Source organism: Actinia tenebrosa, unplaced genomic scaffold (genome assembly GCF_029948245.1).
Source record: "Actinia tenebrosa isolate PJP-AT-01 unplaced genomic scaffold, QUT_ActTen_1.0 PGA_scaffold0__85_contigs__length_37466705, whole genome shotgun sequence".
NCBI classification, from domain to species: domain Eukaryota; kingdom Metazoa; phylum Cnidaria; class Anthozoa; order Actiniaria; family Actiniidae; genus Actinia; species Actinia tenebrosa.
The window spans coordinates 73,438-96,155 of NW_028292569.1; the positions used below are offsets into that span (position 1 = coordinate 73,438).

The following is a 22,718-nucleotide window of genomic DNA, read 5'->3' on the forward strand; positions in this document are numbered from 1 at the left end:
CGCAAGGCCTCGCAGGTATTTCAAAATGGAGGACGAACTGTGATGAAGTAAAAAGTTTTAGGACTTTTAGTTTCAATTTTACTATAAAAAGCTGTTCAATTTAAACGTTTTAGCAATGAGTTTGACTTCAGAGGAGCCTGAAGTAGCAGTAGACTCGATATTTCGGTCAGAGGAAGAGGAAATCCCTTGTAATTTTGATTCAAATGATGTTGAAAAGCCATGCTTTCAAGGCGCAACTGAAGAAAGAGAAGATGGTGACGAGGAGGTCGACGAGGGACCAAACAACGATGAAACTTCTTGTGAAAAGAATACAAAGAAAATAAGATTAGAAGACCCATCCGCAGAATCTATGAATACTAGTGGACAGATTATGTCTAAGTCCCAGAGAAAAAGATTAATAAAACAGCAAAAATATTTAGAAATTAAAAAGTTACGAAAATTACAGAAGAAAGAGAAGCAGAAGTTAAGACGTGAACAACGCGAACTTGAGGGCGAGAAGGTCCAAGAGGAGACGGGAAATGAAAAACATGTAAAGAAGTACAAAACTATGGATTCTGAGGATGCTTTGTCTCTTAAGGTGGCCATTGATTTGAGCTTTGATGACCTCATGTCGGATAAAGATATCAAGAAATTAATGAAACAAGTTCAACGCTGTTATGCTGAGAATCGGCGCTCTTCCCACCCCTTGCAGCTCTACTTTACAAGCTTTGGAGGTAAATCAAAGCAGAGACTTGATGATCTTAGTGGGCACTATGTAAGCTGGGATGTGCACATCAAGAATGAGTGCCTCACAGAAGTATTCTCTAAAGAGAATATAATATACTTGACCTCAGATTCTCCTAATGTCCTCAAAGAAATTGACATGTCAAAGACGTATGTAATTGGAGGGCTTGTTGATCATAATCACCACAAAGGTTTATGTTACAACATGGCACTAGAAAGAGGATTAGGTCATGCGCAGCTTCCTATTGGAGATTTCATGAAATTGTCAACGAGGACTGTACTAACTGTTAATCAAGTGTTTGAGATTATTTTGTTTTATACTGAGAGTAAGGACTGGCAGGATGCTTTTAATAAGGTTATGCCCCAAAGAAAGATAACGCCGAAGGTTAAAAGGAAGGGTAAAAACAGGGGGGTGCATGTTGAACAAGAGAACAATGATGATGTTAAAGAAGAAGAATCCTGTAAAGGGGTTGATAACTCAAATGATGAGGATGATGAAGATCAAAAATAGAATATGGAATGATAACAGAAAGGTCACAAAAACAAATTATCACCTAGATAAGGTAACTGAATGGAGCCAACTAAGACTTTGCCTTAGTTTGCTTGAGTGAACACAAAGTAATGGCACCAAGTCATAGTTTTATTTTATTAGGGACTTGTGGTGTTCATACATTTTACTGTATTTTATCAAGTCCTACCTCAGCTTGGAGCCATGGTTTTGTGGTCACTTAAGAAAATCCAAGAAAGGCCCATTTCCTGAATCAGAACCAAGAAGGTCAAAGAGTGACAGCTAATGAAGTGCTAGCTAGTGTAACCTTAGGTGCTAGTCAAGAAAGGCAAGTAATGCAAGGGTTAGTTTTGAAAAAAGGCTGAATCAAAACCCAGAAACATGCAAAATATCAAAATATTTATTGATAAATTTACAACAAAATAATATACAATCTTGAAGGATGTACATGGATTTGATTGATGATGATGATGACGATGATGAAATATACTTATGAACAAAATCATTACATCAACAAACTATAAATAGCATTACTACATATTAAGAGAGCTATTTATACCACATCTGAGAAACAAAGCAAATTTTTAAGTGGAAACCGAAAACAGTTGCATTCAAGCAATGTTATTGGCCGAGATACAGGTGAAGATTTCCTGTCTTCTGATTGGTTCAGAAGGAAGCCATTTGAGTGCTGAAATACCATTCATTCCCACTCTCTATGGATTCTGCTTTATACATTTATAAATATTCTTAATACCAACCTTTTTGCAATTTCTATTCATTTTTGTTGGTTTAAGATAGATGGGTGTTCTAGCACTTTCATTTTATTAAATACCTAAAATCCTTCAAATAACTCTAATTAATTATTATTAACTTATTAAAATCAATTTCTACACAACTCGTGATTATTAATTATTATTTACCACACATCTACTATTGATTTTATCAAATGTTATTATTATGTTAAAGATATCTTCAAAATCCCATCAACCACTTTCTTTTTAATATTGGAAATGAAAAATTCTCTGTAAATAGGCTGTGCATATGGTACCCAAGTGTACAAATTTCATTATTACAAGGTTTTGGACACAGAAAAAGACATGTACATAGTGCAGATTATTACCAAGTTACTAGAAAAAGATTCATATTATTATCCCAACTTGACATTATTTTCTCAAACACTCTTAGTTTCTGCAAAGTTATAACTCTACATTGTGGTTTTTGAATCCTGACAATCAAAATTTTAAAAGGCTTTTTTAGGTTTCATAACAAAAATGATTCTAAAAACTGAGCTGCAACTGGAGTATGAAATATGAAGCACCCCACATGAACTTATTTACCTTGAGCTACTGTTTTCCGTTCTTCCAAAACATCATAAACAATAAAATTTTACAATCAGATCAAAGTGTTATTGTTTTGTTTAGTAGAGTGAATTTATTTAACCCTTCAAAAAATAGTACGCACAACAGTTATTAGTCGACTCTAAACCCATTGTTTTCTTTCATTTTTTTTATCAACTAGTACTAGCTAAATAGTCCTTTTTCTTTCACGGGTTAAATAAAATTACTCTAGCAGGCTAGGTTTATAGAAATGGGTACCCATGAATACTAGCATGCAACAAAAATATATATGAGAACAAAATAATAATAATAAACTTTCTAATCATAACATATATATCGTAACAATAAAATATAATACTATTAATTTTATGATTCTATTAATCTTTTGACTGAATCATGTCATTGATCTTTCTGTAATTGAATATGAATAATAATCTGTGAATACACATGGCTGATTGAACTCTCGAGTGGTTATATCACAGTGTTGTATATTTGAGAACATCTGCATTTATTGCTTAATAGTACACCATTAAATTTTGAAGTTGTTGGATGATGTGGGAACGAGACTATTGTGTGGGCCCAAGAGACCGATGCGCTGCTTTTGTTTCCTTTGTTCTGTCATCTGCAGTTGAAGAGAAAAGTTATAGTAAAATATATCATGTAGATGTGAAATGTGAAATATATTATATTAGAGGGCCACAGGGTCATCAGTTTCCTAAACTGTTAAGTGCTACCCTCTTAAAATAAAGTCTATGTAATGTTTAATAAACGAGCAGGAGTGTTTTATCGGGTATAAAACACGAGGCGCAGCCGAGTGGTTTTAGACCCGATAAAACACATTGTGTACCGATTTTTTTACGAAATGAACCAAGTTTGATAGAGAAAATCCAAGTTAAAGTTTATGCAAATGAAGACGAATCTATATCCGATATAAAATCACCTTCATGCTCATGATTTCTATTGTGTTTTCCTCATGAATTATTAATGAGCTTTCTAATGTATTGTATTGTATTGCATGTTTAACAAATGTCTTAGTGGATACTATATATTGAGTCTTGTTGTTTTAAATTGAATATTAGACATTGACAAGGTTGGACTTGGGGAGTTCAAACATTTACTATATTTTATCAATAGACCATTTTCAAGTTCCTAATTATTGCTGTGTTCCTTGATTACAGACTCATTTGCTCAGGAATAGCCTCGTATCAGTGTCTAAATATTCACAAATACCAATGGTAAAGTAAAGAATGTACAATTTCAACAATACAAACACTTTAATTCCACGGAACCTTCAATGGAACATGTGAATTGAGGCCAACCTTGAGCAGCAGAAAACTCAAAACTGGAGCATTCTAACCTAGAACATGTCTATTCACGTCATAGAATATGTGTTGAAGTTGTGCAATCTTTACTTAACCGTTGGTATTTGTGAATATTTAGACGCTGATATGATTATCCATGACAATATGGCCAATTTCTCGTTCTCTCACACGAATCAAAACCAATTATTCTTGACCATCCTCATAGTTGTTGCTATGGAAACATTGAGTATTAAGCAATAAACCTATGTGACTTAACATTTGACAAGCCAAGGCCAAGTAAGAAGGATAGTATCTATTCTCCCAACCCCCTTCCCCCCACACACACACAAATGGGAACTCCTATGGAGAGGGATGAGGAAAGGAGATGTGTATCTACTAACTGACATCATAACTTACCTGTTCTCTTAGTTCAGACAGTTGCTGTGAGAGGGTTGCTACTAGTTTAGCTGTGTTTTCCAGCTTGTCACTCAGATTACGCATCTCATTCTGCTCTCCTTCTCCTTCATCAATGGCAAGACTCATAGCCTGCATCCTTGGAAACCAGTCCAAGTTCTTTTCCTGTGATTTATAGATCAAAATTCAGTTCTTTTCAAGTTTCTCCCTTGAGGTTGAAGAGGTTTTTTAAGCATTTCCTCAAATCCCTCAAAACTATGAGTGATGTTCAGACTGTCATCATGTACAAACTAGAGCTCTATTGCTACTCAAACAAAGTGATCTTTTATTTAAATGGTTGGCAAATTTGAATGAGGAAAGACATGGTTTTATCATTAACTGTAAAATCCTGGTTTTCAGCACTGGGCTTATAATTATCGCTAAGGGTTTTTTGATCAGGTTATGACCTGAGGGCTTTTGGGATGGAGACAAAATTGTATTTCTTTCTTTTTCCCCTCCTCAATCGGTCTTGTATGTGTCACCAATGCCATAACTGTAATATATCTGGGCTTACACCAGGGTGGAGGGGTGGGGGGAGCTAATAACTGGAAATTAACAGTGCAATTCAATACCTTGATCATTTGAGCAACATAGCTTTCAGGCCCAGTAAACTCTGTAGGGTCTTTGACCTTGAGGAGTACAATGAAGAACAGATAATGCCACATGTTGTGTTGAAGTTTGATGTGTTCTTCAAATGACACTGATTTATTATCAAATGCAGACCGGTCAAGACCTGCAGAAATAAAAAAAGTGTAAATAGCATGCCTACTTATGAGGAGGGGAAATGGATTTACCAAGGAAGGAGGGCCTGAGAAGGGAATTATTATTGGGCAATAGACCTTTCCTGAATCTGCTTGACTGATCACAAAACAATGGTTTCAAGTCGAGGTTGAACTTGATGAATAAAAGGAATCAAGTTCAATCTTGACTTCAAACCATTGTTTCGTGGCCAGTGAAGCAAATTCGGGATAGGTCTATTCTAGGAAATATCCATACGAATGAGAAGAACTTCAAGCGTCTAGTGTTTTCCAATGCTGGCATGCCTCAAAGCCAGTCACACGCCAGGTGGCAATAAAAGATGGTGATGAAGATGCATGACCCCCAGGAGGGGTTTCAGAATTTCCAAGGGATGGGGAGGGTCTTAGGAGAGTATATTGTGTAGTCCTATCCATACCTTCCCAATGGTGGGAGATTATAATTCCCAAGGGGTGGGGAGGGTCTGAGGTGGGTATATTGTGTAGTCCCATCCATACCTTCCCAATGGTGAGAGACTGGAATTTACAAGGGGTGGGGAGGGTCTTAGAAGGGTATATTGTGTAGTCCCAGAAAATATCCATACCTACTCCATGGAGGGGGATTTGAATTTCCCAGGTGCTTTCCTTGGAAATTTCAATTCCTATCCATGGAGTAGGTATAGATATTTTATGCAACCATACAGTGTTTGGCATATATTATGTTTTTGCCATCTTACTTACCACAAATAAAACAAGTATTTTTCAGGATTTCATCCTTATTCTGTTTCTCACTTCTCAAGTCGGCAAATGTATCAATGATGACACCAAAGATGAGATTAAGAACAATAATAATCACCACAAAGAAGAAAAGCAGATCATAGATCACACGCCCTACGAACATCTTTTCCTGTTAAAGGGAGAAAATTTAACACTGTAACAATATTTTATTTTATTTTATAGTCATCAACATTTATGTAGTACCTATGCCGTGAGTAATATTTATATTGTGCATCTTCCATTGAGAGATGCTCACATGCGAAGTAGGGAATTTACAACAGTGAGGGGGAGTCAAGCTGTACATGTTGTAAAGCCCATACAGTTCAGACTTGTTTGTTGTACATTTAAGAATGTCTAGGAGTATAATTATATGGTCTACTAAAATGATTCTATGAACACCATCAAGTATTACTACCTACCTTGCTTGAAGGTCGTCTGAGCACATCACCAATACCACCTCCATTCCGCAGACCTTGGTTAAGTGTCGTCACGATGCACATGATCAGGGTGTCACAGGCTCTTTCTTTAACAGAACCTGATTCTTCGCCATCACCTTTGTTTGTTACTGAATCTGAAACATGCTCCAGACTATTGGCCATGGAATAAGAGTCACAATCCTTACTACCTGCAGGACAGAACTTTTCTCCTGAGGAGGGAATGAATGAAAAATGGTTTTGGAGAACCAAAGATAACTGATATTATCATATAATTATCCATAAAATACCTATATTTCTCCTTTTCGAAAAATGATATTTTCACAAGTGAAAATTTCTCCATGTGTATTTAAGCATTAGTTTATGAATAAAAACTTTTCATAATAATAAAAAGCTTAGTTAAGTTGATTTTATAATAGTTGATTGATGGATAAATATATAATAAACAGAATATTACATGGGCGCTTGGAGATAAGAAATTTATCTTTGAGTGTTGAAAATCTCTCACTTGCTCGCTGTGCTCACTCATGAGAGATCTTTTCAACACTCGAAGATAAATTTCGTATCTCCGCGCGCCCATGTTATATCCACTATATAATCATGATACATGATAATGATAATTGATGATGAAACATGTTGACGACATGATGATGATACATGATGATGATACATGATGATGATGATACATGATGATGATGATACATGATGATGATACATGATGATGATGGTGATGGTGCATGATGATACATGATGATGATACATGATGTTGATACATGTTGATGATACATGATGATGATACATGATGATGATACATGACGATACATGATGATGATACATGATGATGATACATGATGATGATGATACATGATGATGATACATGATGATGATACATGATGATGATGATACATGATGATGATGATACATGATGATGATGATACATGATGATACACGATGATGATGATACATGATGATGATACATGATGATGATACATGATGATGATACATGATGATACATGATGATGATAATACATGATGATGATACATGATGATGATACATGATGATGATACATGATGATACATGATGATGATAATACATGATGATGATACATGATGATGATACATGATGATGATACATGATGGTGATACATGATGGTAATACATGCAGTGATGATACATGATAATGATAATTGATGATGAAACATGTTGACGACATGATGATGATACATGATGATGATACATGATGATGATGATACATGATGATGATACATGATGATGATGGTGCATGATGATACATGATGATGATACATGATGTTGATACATGTTGATGATACATGATGATGATACATGATGATGATACATGACGATACATGATGATGATACATGATGATGATACATGATGATGATGATGATACATGATGATGATGATACATGATGATGATGATACATGATGATGATGATACATGATGATGATGATACATGATGATACATGATGATGATGATACATGATGATGATATATGATGATGATACATGATGATGATACATGATGATACATCATGATGATAATACATGATGATGATACATGATGATGATACATGATGATGATACATGATGGTGATACATGATGGTAATACATGCAGTGATGATACATGATGATGATACATGATGATGATACATGATGATGATACATGATGATGATACATGATGATGATACAAGATGATGATACATGGTGATGATACATGGTGATGATACATGGTGATGATACATAATGATGATACATGGTGATGATACATGATGATGATACATGCTGATGATACATGATGATGATACATGATGATGATGATACATGATGATGATACATGACGATGATACATGACGATGATACATGACTGATGATACATGAGGATGATACATGATGATGATACATGATGATGATACATGATGATGATGATACATGATGGTTATACGTGATGATGATGATACATGATGATGATACATGATGATGGTACATGATGATGATACATGATGATGATACATGATGATGATACATGATGATGATACATGATGATGATACATGATGATTATACGATGATGATGATACATGATGATGATACATGATGATGATACATGATGATGATACATGATGATGATACATGATGATGATACATGATGATGATACATGATGATGATACATGATGATGATACATGATGATGATACATGATGATGATACATGATGATGATACATGATGATACATGATGATGATACATGATGATGATACATGATGATACATGATGATGATACATGAGGATGATACATGATGATGATACATGATGATGATACATGAGGATGATACATGATGATGATACATGATGATGATACATGATGATGATACATGATGATGATGATACATGATGGTTATACGTGATGATGATGATACATGATACATAATAATAACGCACGCTTTTTTAGGGAAAAAAATACAAGAAAATAATCACCTATTGCTGGAGGAAGTTGAGGAGGGTCTGTCTCAACCAAGAAATCATCCTTAAGAAACAAGAAAGCCACAAGAGAGAACATGTAGACCAGGATAAGAGCGAGTATGGCAGTCAAGATAATAGACCGACCATTACGAGTGACACTACGGATAACATTCAAGAGGGTTTCTTCCCGAAATATCACATCTAATAACTGAAAATAACACAGACATAAACTGTCAGTAACTACAGAATGCAAAGCAGAACATATTGTACAGAATTACAATAGTCAGCACATTGCTTTCAGTTTGACACCGTCGAGCCATCAATTTTTGACCAGCAAACTAACGTACAGAATGTTTTGTAATCATGCCATTTTTTATCATAACTTAAGAGCAGATTTTGTAGTTGATGGTATTGACATGCTTTGCTGTGCCAGTGCCACGCTAGAACACTTTGATTGGATGAACAATGATCTCGCGCACTGTAATTGGTGCAAGGGTGGTCGTCTATCCTTACCGTGACCGACCGTTTCACAGTCATAAAATCTCTAAACTAAAATCTCTGGACTAATCATACGGAAACAACGCAATGTCATTTCAATGCCAAGGCAAAAAATACCAATACCCTACGTTTCCTATTTCTTATGGGAAGACATTCCAATACATTCCAGTACTTACGAGTACAGAGTAAAAGAAAGCGTGTACAGTGAGTCCAAGTATTCCAAAGCCAAAGTATGTTAGGTGTAAGACTAGTTCCTTGTCTGTTATCATGCGATGAAGACCGTACTGAAATGTACCATGATTACCGACGAAACTAACCACGGATATTGCTTTGTTTATGACCTGAAAGAGTTCAAAGTATATGCTTGGTAAATAATAAGTTTTTCATCCTTCATAAGAAATTTATTAATAAATAAGGTAAGCGCTGGCGTAAGATCCTGTTACATACGATCAAAACCTTCTTTATTTAACAATGTGGATGCAACGTTGACGACGGTGCGCACAAGTACTAATTTGTTTCACGTATGCACTGTCACCCATCTTTAATGTGATACTAGAAGCAACGAGTTTGTGAAAAAGAGGACATTATGAAGCGAAATTTCATAGTTCAGTTCAGTTGCTGTAGTACACATGGTTCAGTTCAGTTGAAGTTGTAGTAAGTACCTCTACTTTTAGCGACGGAAACTTGATTCATCGCTAAAACGACCAAAACTAATTAACGTGATATACTTACGTTTGCTAGTCCTAGTACATAAAGTGTAGGCTCCAGTCCTAGAGAGAAGATGAGTCTAATGATAGTCGAGCCGACGAATGTTCTGATTCCAGACGGACGAGGGAATGTAATGATGATAGCAAAAGATACTAGCATGGCCAGCCACACTAGAGCAGAAAGACGGGGGTCCAGTTCTAAAATATAACAGAATCGATGATCATGACAGTGGTTTCTTCTCTGCTTTACTCACTCTGAGGGGCTTTTAGACTGTTGGACCTTTCCTTTGACTCGAGTTTTTTCCCCCCTCATTCTCGGTTTTCCTCCCTCCGCAAAACCTAACAAAAGCTAGGCTGTGCCCTGACTTTGATCAGCCCAGATTTTGTTCCATATGTGAGTTAGCCATGTACTGATATAGATCAGCCTAGAGGTTGTTTCAAGGGGCCAATCTGTGAGTTAGGCATGCCCTGACTTTGATCAGCCCTGATGTTGTTTCAAAACGTAGTACTTTATTTTAACGATATAAGCAAACACCCTTATGTATGCACCTCCCGGAACGGCCAATACTTGTATGATAAAGGCAAGTTGGGGTGGTGGGGGGTGGTTCTTGGTACATACCTCCCGGACCATCAGAGAATGGATAGAAAAATCCAACCAGAAGGTTAATTAACACAGAGAGGTTGATCGATATTTGTTGCCACAGGCTTAAACGACTACTTAGTCCGAAGAGAAGCCGATGTTCTGAAATAAAAACAGCAATACTCGCTTAGCATGGCGAGAGTAATGGCAATACTCCGCGCACTCTGCACAAAAGGTGATAAGCTATGGGAGATAGGTCATTCCAAGGTCCAAGAATGGAATAACTTGTGTTTTGACTTTTTATTCAGTGTTGCTTCTAATCGACAAAGTCATCATAAGCCATGCATTGTTTGACTGTTTTAAGGGACATATTTCCAAGATGACGTCTATTTTGTCTCCTCAAACAGTACCACAATGTACTGCAATCCACACTCGACCCAGTGCTTTCCTCAACCTCAGAATAACTAATAAATACCTCAATAGACCGTTTTCTCAAGGTTGCGTGCGCATCCAAATTTAAGGAACTTGACGGGCCACGATACCAGAACACGAGTATTATCATGTATTGCTATGAAATTATTTTCGATAAGAATTAATAAATTGATTACTCTCATATTTAAATATTAAACTGGCTTCTCAATCTTAATGAATTTGAGTTATTCAGTTTTGTGGCCCGTCAAATTGGAGGCGCATGCAACCTTGAGAAAACGGTCTATTACCCGTGTTTAGACGTATGCCTATAATTTCTTTCGGTCTTGGAATGATTTATCATCTACGTCCTATAGCTCCAACAACCTTTATTGTAATAGGTGTGTGTATGAAATGTGAGGTCCAGACATTAGGGAAGGACCAATGAAGCATGAAGGCATGAAGATTACCTCTTAGTTTCTTCTGCCATTCCATTTCCTGGTACAAGTTTTCTGTCCTGTCAAAGAAGTCTGACACCTGAGAAGAAACAATAATAAATGGTACGCCTGAGTAACACGGCACAGAGCCACCACTAAACCTTCTCTCGAGTATATCTAACCAAATGACCTTCCCATTATACAGGTTCCTGTCCAAACTTAGCGGTCAAGGAACAATACACGGCACCACTAACAATCAATGATACCGCTGAGTAACGCGAACCAGACTACCACAAAATCCACCACCTTAATTGGACGACGAGTGACCTCACATCTAGTTTTTGTTCAACAGATGACGATTGACAATTGACCGTTTTCTCAAGGTTGCGTGCGCATCCAAATTTAAGAAACTTGACGGGCCACGATACCAGAACACGAGTATTATCATGTACTGCTATGAATTTTTTTACGATAGGATTTCATAAAATCGATTATTCTCCTCTTTAAATATAAATTTAAATCTCAATTTTACTCAATTTGCGTTTTTTAGTTTTGTGGCCCGTCAAGATTGGATGCGCACACAACCTTGAAAAAACGGTCTATTGGGTACCGTGATTTTGTACGACGAAACGAGTTCTAACAGAACTCGTACTTATATATTACTGAAATCAAAGAGGGTTTGAAAGCAGTGCTGTTTTAAAGCGATCTCAATCACATGACAATCTATAATGTCGCAACATTGGTGGACGTCAATCAAAGTGTTTCCATGTTTAATAGAAAGTTATGGTAACGCCTTGGAACCTTCTTCGTCGCGACGACGATTCTGCGCGTGGTATCGAGAATTACTGTAATGTATTATGTACTTACTTTACTATTCTGATCATCTCTTTCGCATGTAGTGTATACCATTGTCTTGCTCTCTTCTGTCAAGAATTCACATATTTGTGGTACAGGGAAGACTATTTGTTCCATGATCCGATCTTGACGAACAACCTAGTGAATGATTCAACGATGAGCGAATGATTCAACGATGAGTGATTAAACCCCTATGACCAGTCCCGCAATGCGCTGACACCAAGGCAGGGCTGGATGAAACAAGGATTTAGGAGTGTGAATTTTTACGCAAATTTCCATGGACGTTTGAAGGAAAATCGTTAGAATAACGTAAGTACAGCAGTGGCGCAGCTCAACGGGGTCGAACGGAAAGCATGTGAAGGAGCCTCTGGCAGCTGCTACACAGTCCATGTATGACCCCGGAGCACAGCTCTAACCAGTCTGAATTAGTTAGGATAAAAAGGTAAATTATACACCATGAAAAGATGAAAAAACTTACTGACGTTTCGGACGCTAGTTCTTCGTCGGAGTAGGACTAGCGTCCGAAACCTCAGTACGTTTTTTCATCTTTTCTCGGTGTGTAATTAACCTTTTTATCATTACTGTTTCATTAGAAACACCGACGCAGCTCACACTAGTTTTTAGCTAGTTATCTCTTCTTTTAATTAGTTAGGGTTGATTTTGGAGGAGGGAGGAAAAATTAGAAAGTTGGAAATACCATCAAAGTCAGAATGAGAACTAACCAACTCAGCTCACTTGGACCGGACCGGACGAGCGTGTTACTGGCACACCATCCTGTCTTCCCTACGATGCTGAGAACCCGAATTTTATCGAAATTTTCCATCTAACCGGAGGAAAATTGGATGTACAACCCTAAGAACCCTTTGAACGTCACGGAAGGATGGAAAAAAAAAAGAACTAACCTCGATCTGAGCCGTGTTCTTGGCGTAATATTCCAAAGCACTGTCTCCCGGGAATTCCTCGACATCAGAGTCTGTTTGGGTGCCAACTTTGAGAAGCGAACCAAGCTCCTTGTTTTGTTGAGAAAGCTGTCGAAGAATAGAAAAAGCTATTGAAACCGTAGGGATACAAGCGTATATATACAAGTGGGCAATAAACCTTACAATTAGAAGTTTTTATCATTATTTAAAGCAATAGAAAACAAAAAACAGTAGAAGAAAACAAACAAACAAAAAAAAAAACAAAACAAAACAACAACAACAAAAAAAGACAAAAAATACTGGGAAAAAATTTCCTGCCATTTTCATAGTAGTTGACACACGCTTGCGAAAGATCACACGCTACTGTTCCTACCATTTGCACAGTAGTTGCCATACGCATGCGAAAGATCACGCGCTACTGTCTATAATATCACAATGTGATCAACTGATGAGCAACAAATTTTTTAAACGTGTTCGGTTGTCCCTCGGAAAGTTGTCGGATTTGATAACTCACACTTGACCGAGGACATGGTAGACTCCTACGCAGACGTTCTTAGTGTCTAGAACCCCTGCGTAGAAGGCTAATAACATGGCCAATGAAAATTATTTGATCACACTCTAGATTGCTTACGATTTAGATGAGATATCTGCTCGTTCTGTACTTACAAGAGTAGCCAAGATGTAAATGTTGTGCCCGACATCACGTGGCGATGTGTCAGATTCTTCTTCATCTATTATGTCTTCCTGGTGATAGGCCTGTTTACATACATCAACCTAACAAACAAACAAGATTCATTCTTATTTGTGCAACAGGAGCCAATGACGTTGGCAGATCCCGGGTTCGCGGACGCGTGCATTTTGGCGCGAAAATTCCTGCCGAACAGGAATTCCATTGGTTGAAAACAATGAAAGCTAAATTATTTAGGCCCCGTCCACATGTATCCGGAAATTTTTCTATCTACAAATTTTTTTTGCGGATACGAAAATGTTCGCGTCCACACGCAGCGTATTCGAATCATTTTCACTGTCCACACGTATCTGGAAAGTTCTTGATCTGCCCTGGTACATGCTAGTGCCTAGTCCCTTTGATGGATAGTTTTTCTTATTGAGCATGCACAAAATCGTGTTTACGTCAGCGTATTTGAAAATTTGCGGATACGACCGTCCACGCTATCCGCATTGGGAGCGTATTCAAAGATTTCCACTCTGGAGACCGCTTTTGAAAATTTTCCGATAAGGATACAAAAATTTCCGGACACGTGTGGACGCAACCCGTATCCGCAAAAAATAATTGCGGATACGTGTGGACGGGGCGCAAAGCTCTGTTCAGTTTTCCGCAATCTCGTACTCAGAGCCTGCGTTTCTTATGGCCTGCGGCGAAGAACGAGGGCTATGGCATAATCCATTTTTTGAGACCAGGTTTCTTGGACTTCCGGAATAAGAGCGCATGCGTTCAAAGACTTGCCAAAAATAAAAACATTTGTTCCCGATTTCGATTTTTTATTTTGATCGTAAGTCAAAACAGAACTTTGTTTGAAAGCATGATTTTCATTGATTATATTTCACTTCCGGAAAATTGCGCATGCGCCAAAAAATAGAGCCCTCGTTCTTCGCCACAGACCAGAAGAAACGCAGGCTCTGGGTACGAGATTGTGTTCTCCGAAAAAGAACATTTTCAAATTTCTTACAAATTTAGAGTTTTCTGGCAAAAAATAATATATAAAATGCTTAAAACCTGAATTTAAAAATAGGTTTATTGCTGCCCGGGTCTTTGAGATGAGCAAGTAAACTGTTCACTCATTCAATCGGTAATTCTTACCCATTCTCGACGCTATATTCCTGTCACTCTAACAGCGCATGCTCGACAAAATGGCGGTTTCGTCGAGCATGCGCAGTAGAATGACAGGGTTTTTGGGGTCGAGAGTGATTCTTACCAATTGTTTTGGTGTCATATTGTAAAGTATTCTCTCAGAGTTCTCGCTATCGTGTCTGCTCTCCATCACCGCTAGCAACGTCTTGGATGCTGTATTCTGAGGAAATCAAAATAATACGAATGTTTCTTTTTTGTATTGTATAGGTCGGTCTGAACCCAGATTTTTTGATTCATCTTCGTCTATCATTTTATCTAAACTGGGCTCCCTGTGTAAAGGGTTACTGACCTTCAACTCCAGAACAAGATCCATTCTTTGTTTACCAAGCGGGTTGATGTCGTTCAACACGAGAGCGATGACAATGTCAATGCCGTTGGACTCGTGAAGTGCGATAGCATTCTGCGAAATACAAAAGAATCAACAAGACGTACTTTGGCAACACATCCTACGAGGAATGATTACTTTTAAAAAACTAGCACAATTTAGTTTTTAAAAAATTGGGCCTTTACTTTCTTTGCCACAGGTAGCCCAACTTCAGCATCAGGTATCGTAGAAGTAGGATCTAACCCTCTCTTCCCATCCCCTTCGCAACAACCCCGCGTCTTCGATACTGCTGGTTCTTCTTACCTGGTTTTCATGGCAGGGTCCTTGGCAGTATTCTGTCAGACTTTCCAAACACTGGATGATCAATTCAACATTGTTCTCGTTGATGTACAAGCCCAGTAACCCCAGACCACCAGACGTACTACCACATATACAGTCCAGGAACTGAAGGGTTTCGTGTACCAGGTTGTAGTTGGTCTTGTTGTCTTGACGACGGATGTAGTTCTGGAAACATATGAAACATGTTCAACACGGTACAGGCCCCCAAATTTACCCCTAAATTGTAGCAAATTGAGCAACTTTTCGAGCAAAGTTAAAATTTTCATCATCATCCCCAGCATCATCATGTATCATCATCGTCATGTAACATCATCATGTATCATCATGTATCATCATCATGTATCATCATCATGCATCATCATGTATCATCATCATGTATCATCATCATGCATCATCATCATGTATCATCATCATGTATCATCATCATGCATCATCATCATGCATCATCATCATGTATCATCATCATCATGCATATACATTATCATTGTCATCATCTTCAGGTTGATGACCAATCACTTCTCATGGTAAGCTTAGGATCACCTAATAATCGTTACCTGTAGATCTCTGTTGTGGTTTTCACAGAGTAGTTGTAAGAATCGTAAGATGGGTTTCATGACAAGCACCTCGGGTGACATGACTTTGGTGTCCGCTTTAGATGAAGCACCTCCTGGAAAACCGTGCAGATCAGTACCAAAGCCGCTACCAGGTGAGAATCTGTACAAACAAAATATGCTAACTGTTAGCATAACTCACTCCACAGCAGTAAGACTTCTGTGATTAGTCCAAAAATGTAGTCAAAAGTACCGCGCAAATCCATATGAGATGACGTTTTATTTAAAAGCTCTATTCCACTTCGATACGGCTCAAGCATTTCTCAAGCATGAAGATAAAGCATCTTTGTACCTGGGTTGTGAATCCGTGTCTGCGTCTGGTTCACGGCTTCTTCTGACGGCTGCGTAAGCTTTGCCCGTATGCGACGCCGCGTCTACCAACTGCTCGCGGATTTCTTCACTGATTCCAGTTAAAGAACCTTAGAGTTTGATACAAGATTTAGAACACGTTTATATATTCTCATCATGACCTTCATCATTATCATTACCTACAGGCATGCATCACCATCACAATCATCAAGTATCATCATGTGCTTTCATCAAGTATCATCATCATGTATCATCATGTATCATCATCATGTATCATCATCATGTATCACCATCATGTATCATCATCATGTATCATCATGTATCATCATGTCTCATCATCATGTATCATCATCATGTATCATCATGTCTCATCATCATGTATCATCATCATGTATCATCATCATGTATCATCATCATGTATCATCATGTATCATCATCATGTATCATCATCATGTATCATCATCATGTATCATCATCATGTATCATCATCATGTATCATCATGTATCATCACCATGTATCATCATCATGGATCATCACCATGTATCATCACCATGTATCATCATCTTGTATCATCATCATGTATCATCATCAAGTCGTCATCATCATGTATCATCATCATGTATCACCATCATGTATCATCACCATGTATCATCACCATGTATCATCACCATGTATCATCATCATGTATCATCATCAACATCATCATCATGTATCATCATCATGTATCATCACCATGTATCATCACCATGTATCATCACCATGTATCATCATCATGTATCATCATGTATCATCATCATGTATCATTATCATGCATCATGCATCATCATCATCATGTATCATCATCATGTATCATCATCATGTATCATCATCATCATGTATCATCATCATGTATCATCATCATGTATCATCATGTTGTATCATCATCATTTATCATGTATCATCATCATGTATCATCACCATGTATCATCATCATGTATCATCATCATCATGTATCATCATGTATCATCATCATGTATCATGTATCATCACCATGTATCATCACCATGTATCATCATCATGTATCATTATCATGTATCATCATCATGTATCATCATCATGTATCATCATCATGTATCATCATCATCATGTATCATCATCATGTATCATCATCATGTATCATCACCATGTATCATCATCATGTATCATCATCATCATGTATCATCATCATGTATCATCATCATGTATCATCACCATGTATCATCATCATGTATCATCATCATCTTGTATCATCATCATGTATCATCATCATGTATCATGTATCATCATCATGTATCATCACCATGTATCATCATCATGTATCATCATGTATCATCATCATGTATCATCATCATGTATCATCGTCATGGATCATCATGTATCATCATCATGTATCATCATCATGTATCATCATCATGTATCATCATCATGTATCATCATCATGTATCATCATCATGTATCATCATCATGTATCATCATCATGTATCATCATCATGTATCATCATCATGTATCATCATCATGTATCATCATCATGTATCATCACCATGTATCATCATCATGTACCATCATCATGCATCATCATCATGTATCATCATGTATCATCACCATGTATCATCATGTATCATCATCATGTATCATCATCATGTATCATCTCGTATCATCATCATGTATCATCATCATGTATCATCATCATGTATCATCTTGTATCATCATCTTGTATCATCATCTTGTATCATCATCAAGTCGTCATCATCAAGTCGTCATCATCATGTATCATCAGCATGTATCATCATCATGTATCATCATCATGTATCATCACCATGTATCATCACCATGTATCATCACCATGTATCATCATCTTGTATCATCATCATGTATCATCATCATGTATCATCATCATGTATCATCATCATGTATCATCATCATGTATCACCATCATGTATCATCACCATGTATCATCACCATGTATCACCATGTATCACCATCATGTATCATCATCAACATCATCATGTATCATCATCATGTATCATCACCATGTATCATCACCATGTATCATCACCATGTATCATCATCATGTATCATCGTCATGTATCATCATCATGTATCATCATCATGTATCATCATCATCTATCTTCATCATCTATCTTCATCATGTATCTTCATCATCATCATGCATTATCATGATAATAATAATTCAATAATATTGAAGTTTTTCTCTTATTCACCTGTAGACAAAGTGTCTCTTCTACCTCCTACTATTGTACCCCTTCTCATATCTTCCATCTTAGTGTCCTTGTCGTTCTTCTTGGTGGCAGACTGTGTGCTTTCAGATGTCTGTACTGTTATATTAGCCTTGATTTCCGACTCTGCTTCAGTCATCTTGTCCATCAGATACTTGAAAAATGCTTCGCAGTTCTTGTCGGTCATAAATCGTTGTAACAAAGATTTCTGTTGCGAAGAAATACAACTGTAAGTCAGGAAATGCACTGTAAGGACCTTACTCGCTGTTTAATAGATTAATTAGTGTATCAAAACTTTGGTTTACTGTGAGCCCTCCTGACTCTTGTGAAGATCTAGTAAGATATTGAGTATACGGTGTATATGGTGTGGTGTAAATAGTATGGTATGGTATGGCTTGGTGTTCAGTGGTGTGAAATAGTATATTGGGGTATGTTGTGTTGTAGTACGGTATGTGTATTGGGTGAGGCCATTTCTCAATTTGATGATCCAGTATGGCATTCAGTATAGGGTGTTGTGTTGTAGTATGTTATGTATATTGGGTGAGACCAATACTCAATTTGATGATCCAGTATGGCATTCAGTATAGGGTGTGGTGTTGTAGTATGTTATGTGTATTGGGTGAGACCAATTCTCAATTTGATGATCCAGTATGGCATTCAGTATAGGGTGTGGTGTTGTAGTATGTTATGTGTATTGGGTGAGACCAATTCTCAATTTGATGATCCAGTATGGCATTCAGTATAGGGTGTGGTGTTGTAGTACGGTATGTATATTGGGTAAGACCATTTCTCAATTTGATGATCCAGTACGGCATTCAGTATAGGGTGTTATGTGTTGTAGTACGGTATGTGTATTGGGTAAGGCCATTTCTCAATTTGATGATCCAGTACGGCATTCAGTATAGGGTGTTGTGTTGTAGTATGTTATGTGTATTGGGTGAGACCAATTCTCAATTTGATGATCCAGTATGGCATTCAGTATAGGGTGTTATGTGTTGTAGTACGGTATGTGTATTGGGTGAGACCAATTCTCAATTTGATGATCCAGTATGGCATTCAGTATAGGGTGTTATGTGTCGTGGTGTAGCTAGTATAGGGCATGTTGTGTTTTAGCATGGTATGTTGTGGTATATGGTGTGATGTCATGCGGCGTGGTGTTGTGGTGTGTGGGGTGAAATGGGTCTCGGGTGAGGACATATACCTATAGACCTGGTTTCAGCAATTCTCAGAGCAGAACAAAATGATGACTTTCAGTTCTCATGAGAGTAAGATTATATAGTTTTGTCCTCTGAATTGGGCTGTATTGGGAATATCCTGCAAGAGGTATATAAAAAGATACAATTCCTATCCTTCAAATGCAATCAATACTTCTTTGACTGCAAATGACACCCCCTCTAATATGTATGATCAATACTGATTCGACTTCCATCGATACCTCTTCAGATCCAACAATAGTCCTTTGAATAGAATGGCTAACAATACCTGTATGACAGGGTTGCCACCCTCCAGCAGAACGATGGCGACCTCCATCACTTCCTGGAATATCCTATGGTTTGGCGAGGCTATAATCAGGTCCACAATCAGGTCCGAAAGACCACATCCACCAAGGTGACACTGCATTTCGAATAGCGTGACACCCGCGCGTGACAGGTAAGTAGCACCAGGTCCTGTCACGCCAGAACCGTAAGGTTGGACGACGGTCTTTTTAATCAGCGTGTCTTTGGTTTTCTTCTTCTGGTCACGTGACATGGAGTAATTAGCGCCATAGTAACGCTTGAGTAACGACACCCTCAAGGCCTCGCCCTATTAGGTAAAGTAAATATCATCATACTTGGAAAAAGAATTGTCATAACTTTAATGAGCGACTTTTGGATCTCCGCCCGTAAAACACTTTCGAAAGTATCCCGAGTGTGAAACTAACAGGATAGTGTAAAAGGAATATTTTACATTATCCAAAGGCGGATCTAGAATTTTTTGAAGGGGGGGTCTCGGGGGTAAATTTTGTGGGCAAAGGAATCCCAGTCGCATTTTTACCACAGGAAGCCCATTTGACCTCAGGAATGACAGGGGGGTCGCGACCCCCCGACCCTCCCCCTGGATCCGCCCCTGTTATCTTACTGTAAGAAAAGCACGATTTTTATCGTTTTTTTTACGCCCTTGATAAATTTGAATGGTTATATAGCCCCTTTAAGGAATTCCACCATGCCTTATTTTCCGCTTTTTACCTTTTCGCCAAAATCAGTGTCCCTTGCAATCATGGCCCGGAGAGTTTGAAGTACAAGAATACACAGGGATTCTCCATTGGTATCTTGTAGTAACTGCTTGGTGTGACGTACCAGCCTGACAAGGGAATCATAACAAATGTTATGTTGATGTCGCCGCATGTGAATTGAGTTTGTTTGATGTGTTGTTCTCTCCTATGCTACGAAGGTTTTCTCCAGGTTCTCCGGCTTCCTCCCCCCCCTAAAAATCAACATGTTAGTTGAGCGTTGTGTGCATAGAACATTAAATGTAGTGGTGTGGTGTGTGTGAGCGAAAAGTGTCCCCAATTAGTGTGAAAGCGCTAGAACGACTAGACACTTAAATAGAGATTTTTATTATTTTATTTTAGGTCACTCGGTACAGTATCATTCAAGTGGGTAATATCTATGGACCAAATCTACTTGGGCGTGATGTTATGCCCATTTCAGAACACGTGTCACTCTCTTGAGAATAAGATTCGTTGTTTGAGTTGTATCCATATTCATGTGTCTTCTCATGCACAACCGTTCAACAAAGAAATAATAAGTATAATAATAATAATAAGTACTAATCCCGCCTGAAAAAGATAAAGAAATGATACTCTAGGGAATGACACGTGGTCTGTAAAGAGAAAACAGTGGAGAAGTATACTCTACCTGGACACAAATCCACCACCTCCTGCCTTTTGTCTGGCCTCAGAATGTCCAGGAAACATGAGCTCAGGTCTGTAGAGCACATCAACTAACAGAGACGACTCGGCTTGGATCAGAGGACGTAGTTGATCCTCTAACAACGATACTATGTCCTGTGAACATTTACGCAAATAATGTTAGAAATTCAATTGTTATCAATACTCTGAAACAACCTCTGGGCTGATCAAAGTCAGGGCATGGCTAACTTACAGATCAAACCCTGAAACAACCTCTGGGCTGATCTAAGTCAGGGCATGGCTAACTCACAGATCGAACCCTGAAACAACCTCTGGGTTGATGAAAGTCAGGACACGGCTAACTCACAGATGGAATTGGGATTTAGTGTTAGGTTTTGCAAAGGAAGGAAAACCAGAGAACCTCGAAAAAAACCTCGAATCCTAACAAACTCTACTCACATGTGAGGCAAATGCACTACCACTACGCTACCCTTGATTCCCTAAATTCATCCCGTCTTCTTACCTGTAATCCCTCTATAATACTTCTGTAATCACGTGACAGGTGCATGGTAGATTCCCGCCTCACTTTGCCATGGCTCAACCAATGTCGTGTGTGCTTCATCACCAGCTGTGAACGAGTAAACAGAGCCAGGATCTGTGTCTCTAGGTCACCGGGTATGGCAATACCACGATTCTTGGCTGTGAAACGATAAAACTACAGTTGTATTGATTTGGACGGCCATTATAGAGCATTTCCTCCACAATTATGGAGGACGGTGTCAGCAGGGGAGTAGCCTGGATTTTATGAATAAAGAAGCCCAAATTACAAAACCCGTTATTTTATTTAAGCACCCCAAAAAGCCTAACCAAAAAAAGACCATGAAAAACACGGCATTACGTTTTACGTTTTTTTAACAAAAATGAACACTGAAAATTACCGTGTAAATCCTAAAAAGCCGTCATT

The 22,718-nt window shown here is 38.0% G+C and overlaps 2 protein-coding genes across 3 annotated transcripts in view; one reads left to right on the top strand and one right to left on the bottom strand.

The window, feature by feature from the left end:
- The first annotated feature begins 32 nt into the window (after positions 1-32).
- LOC116304297 (uncharacterized) lies at positions 33-2,126 on the top strand. Its single transcript, XM_031714005.2, has one exon. The coding sequence runs from the start codon at positions 116-118 to the stop codon at positions 1,232-1,234; it is 1,119 nt and encodes a 372-aa protein (XP_031569865.1). The 5' UTR covers positions 33-115; the 3' UTR covers positions 1,235-2,126.
- The window catches only part of LOC116304295 (inositol 1,4,5-trisphosphate-gated calcium channel ITPR1), a 48,965-nt gene continuing 27,863 nt past the window's right edge, over positions 1,617-22,718 (bottom strand). For both annotated transcript variants that reach the window (XM_089026094.1, XM_089026093.1), the window contains 23 exons: positions 22,278-22,453; positions 21,762-21,910; positions 21,090-21,204; positions 20,347-20,667; positions 18,850-19,072; positions 16,591-16,717; positions 16,242-16,401; positions 15,652-15,852; positions 15,313-15,423; positions 15,088-15,183; positions 13,820-13,927; positions 13,136-13,261; positions 12,246-12,371; positions 11,412-11,478; positions 10,573-10,695; positions 9,979-10,151; positions 9,423-9,587; positions 8,764-8,956; positions 6,253-6,479; positions 5,798-5,963; positions 4,895-5,055; positions 4,287-4,448; positions 1,617-3,190 (listed from right to left, as the gene is read on the bottom strand). In XM_089026094.1, the coding sequence (XP_088882220.1) occupies positions 3,098-3,190; positions 4,287-4,448; positions 4,895-5,055; positions 5,798-5,963; positions 6,253-6,479; positions 8,764-8,956; positions 9,423-9,587; positions 9,979-10,151; positions 10,573-10,695; positions 11,412-11,478; positions 12,246-12,371; positions 13,136-13,261; positions 13,820-13,927; positions 15,088-15,183; positions 15,313-15,423; positions 15,652-15,852; positions 16,242-16,401; positions 16,591-16,717; positions 18,850-19,072; positions 20,347-20,667; positions 21,090-21,204; positions 21,762-21,910; positions 22,278-22,453 (3,569 nt within the window). In that variant the 3' untranslated portion in view covers positions 1,617-3,097. The remainder of the gene's footprint in view (positions 3,191-4,286; positions 4,449-4,894; positions 5,056-5,797; positions 5,964-6,252; positions 6,480-8,763; positions 8,957-9,422; positions 9,588-9,978; positions 10,152-10,572; positions 10,696-11,411; positions 11,479-12,245; positions 12,372-13,135; positions 13,262-13,819; positions 13,928-15,087; positions 15,184-15,312; positions 15,424-15,651; positions 15,853-16,241; positions 16,402-16,590; positions 16,718-18,849; positions 19,073-20,346; positions 20,668-21,089; positions 21,205-21,761; positions 21,911-22,277; positions 22,454-22,718) is intronic.

What these genes read in the sequence shown, in the direction of transcription:
- LOC116304297 (XM_031714005.2), top strand. Translation starts at nt 116, where the DNA reads ATGAGTTTGACTTCAGAGGAGCCTGAAGTAGCAGTAGACTCGATATTT.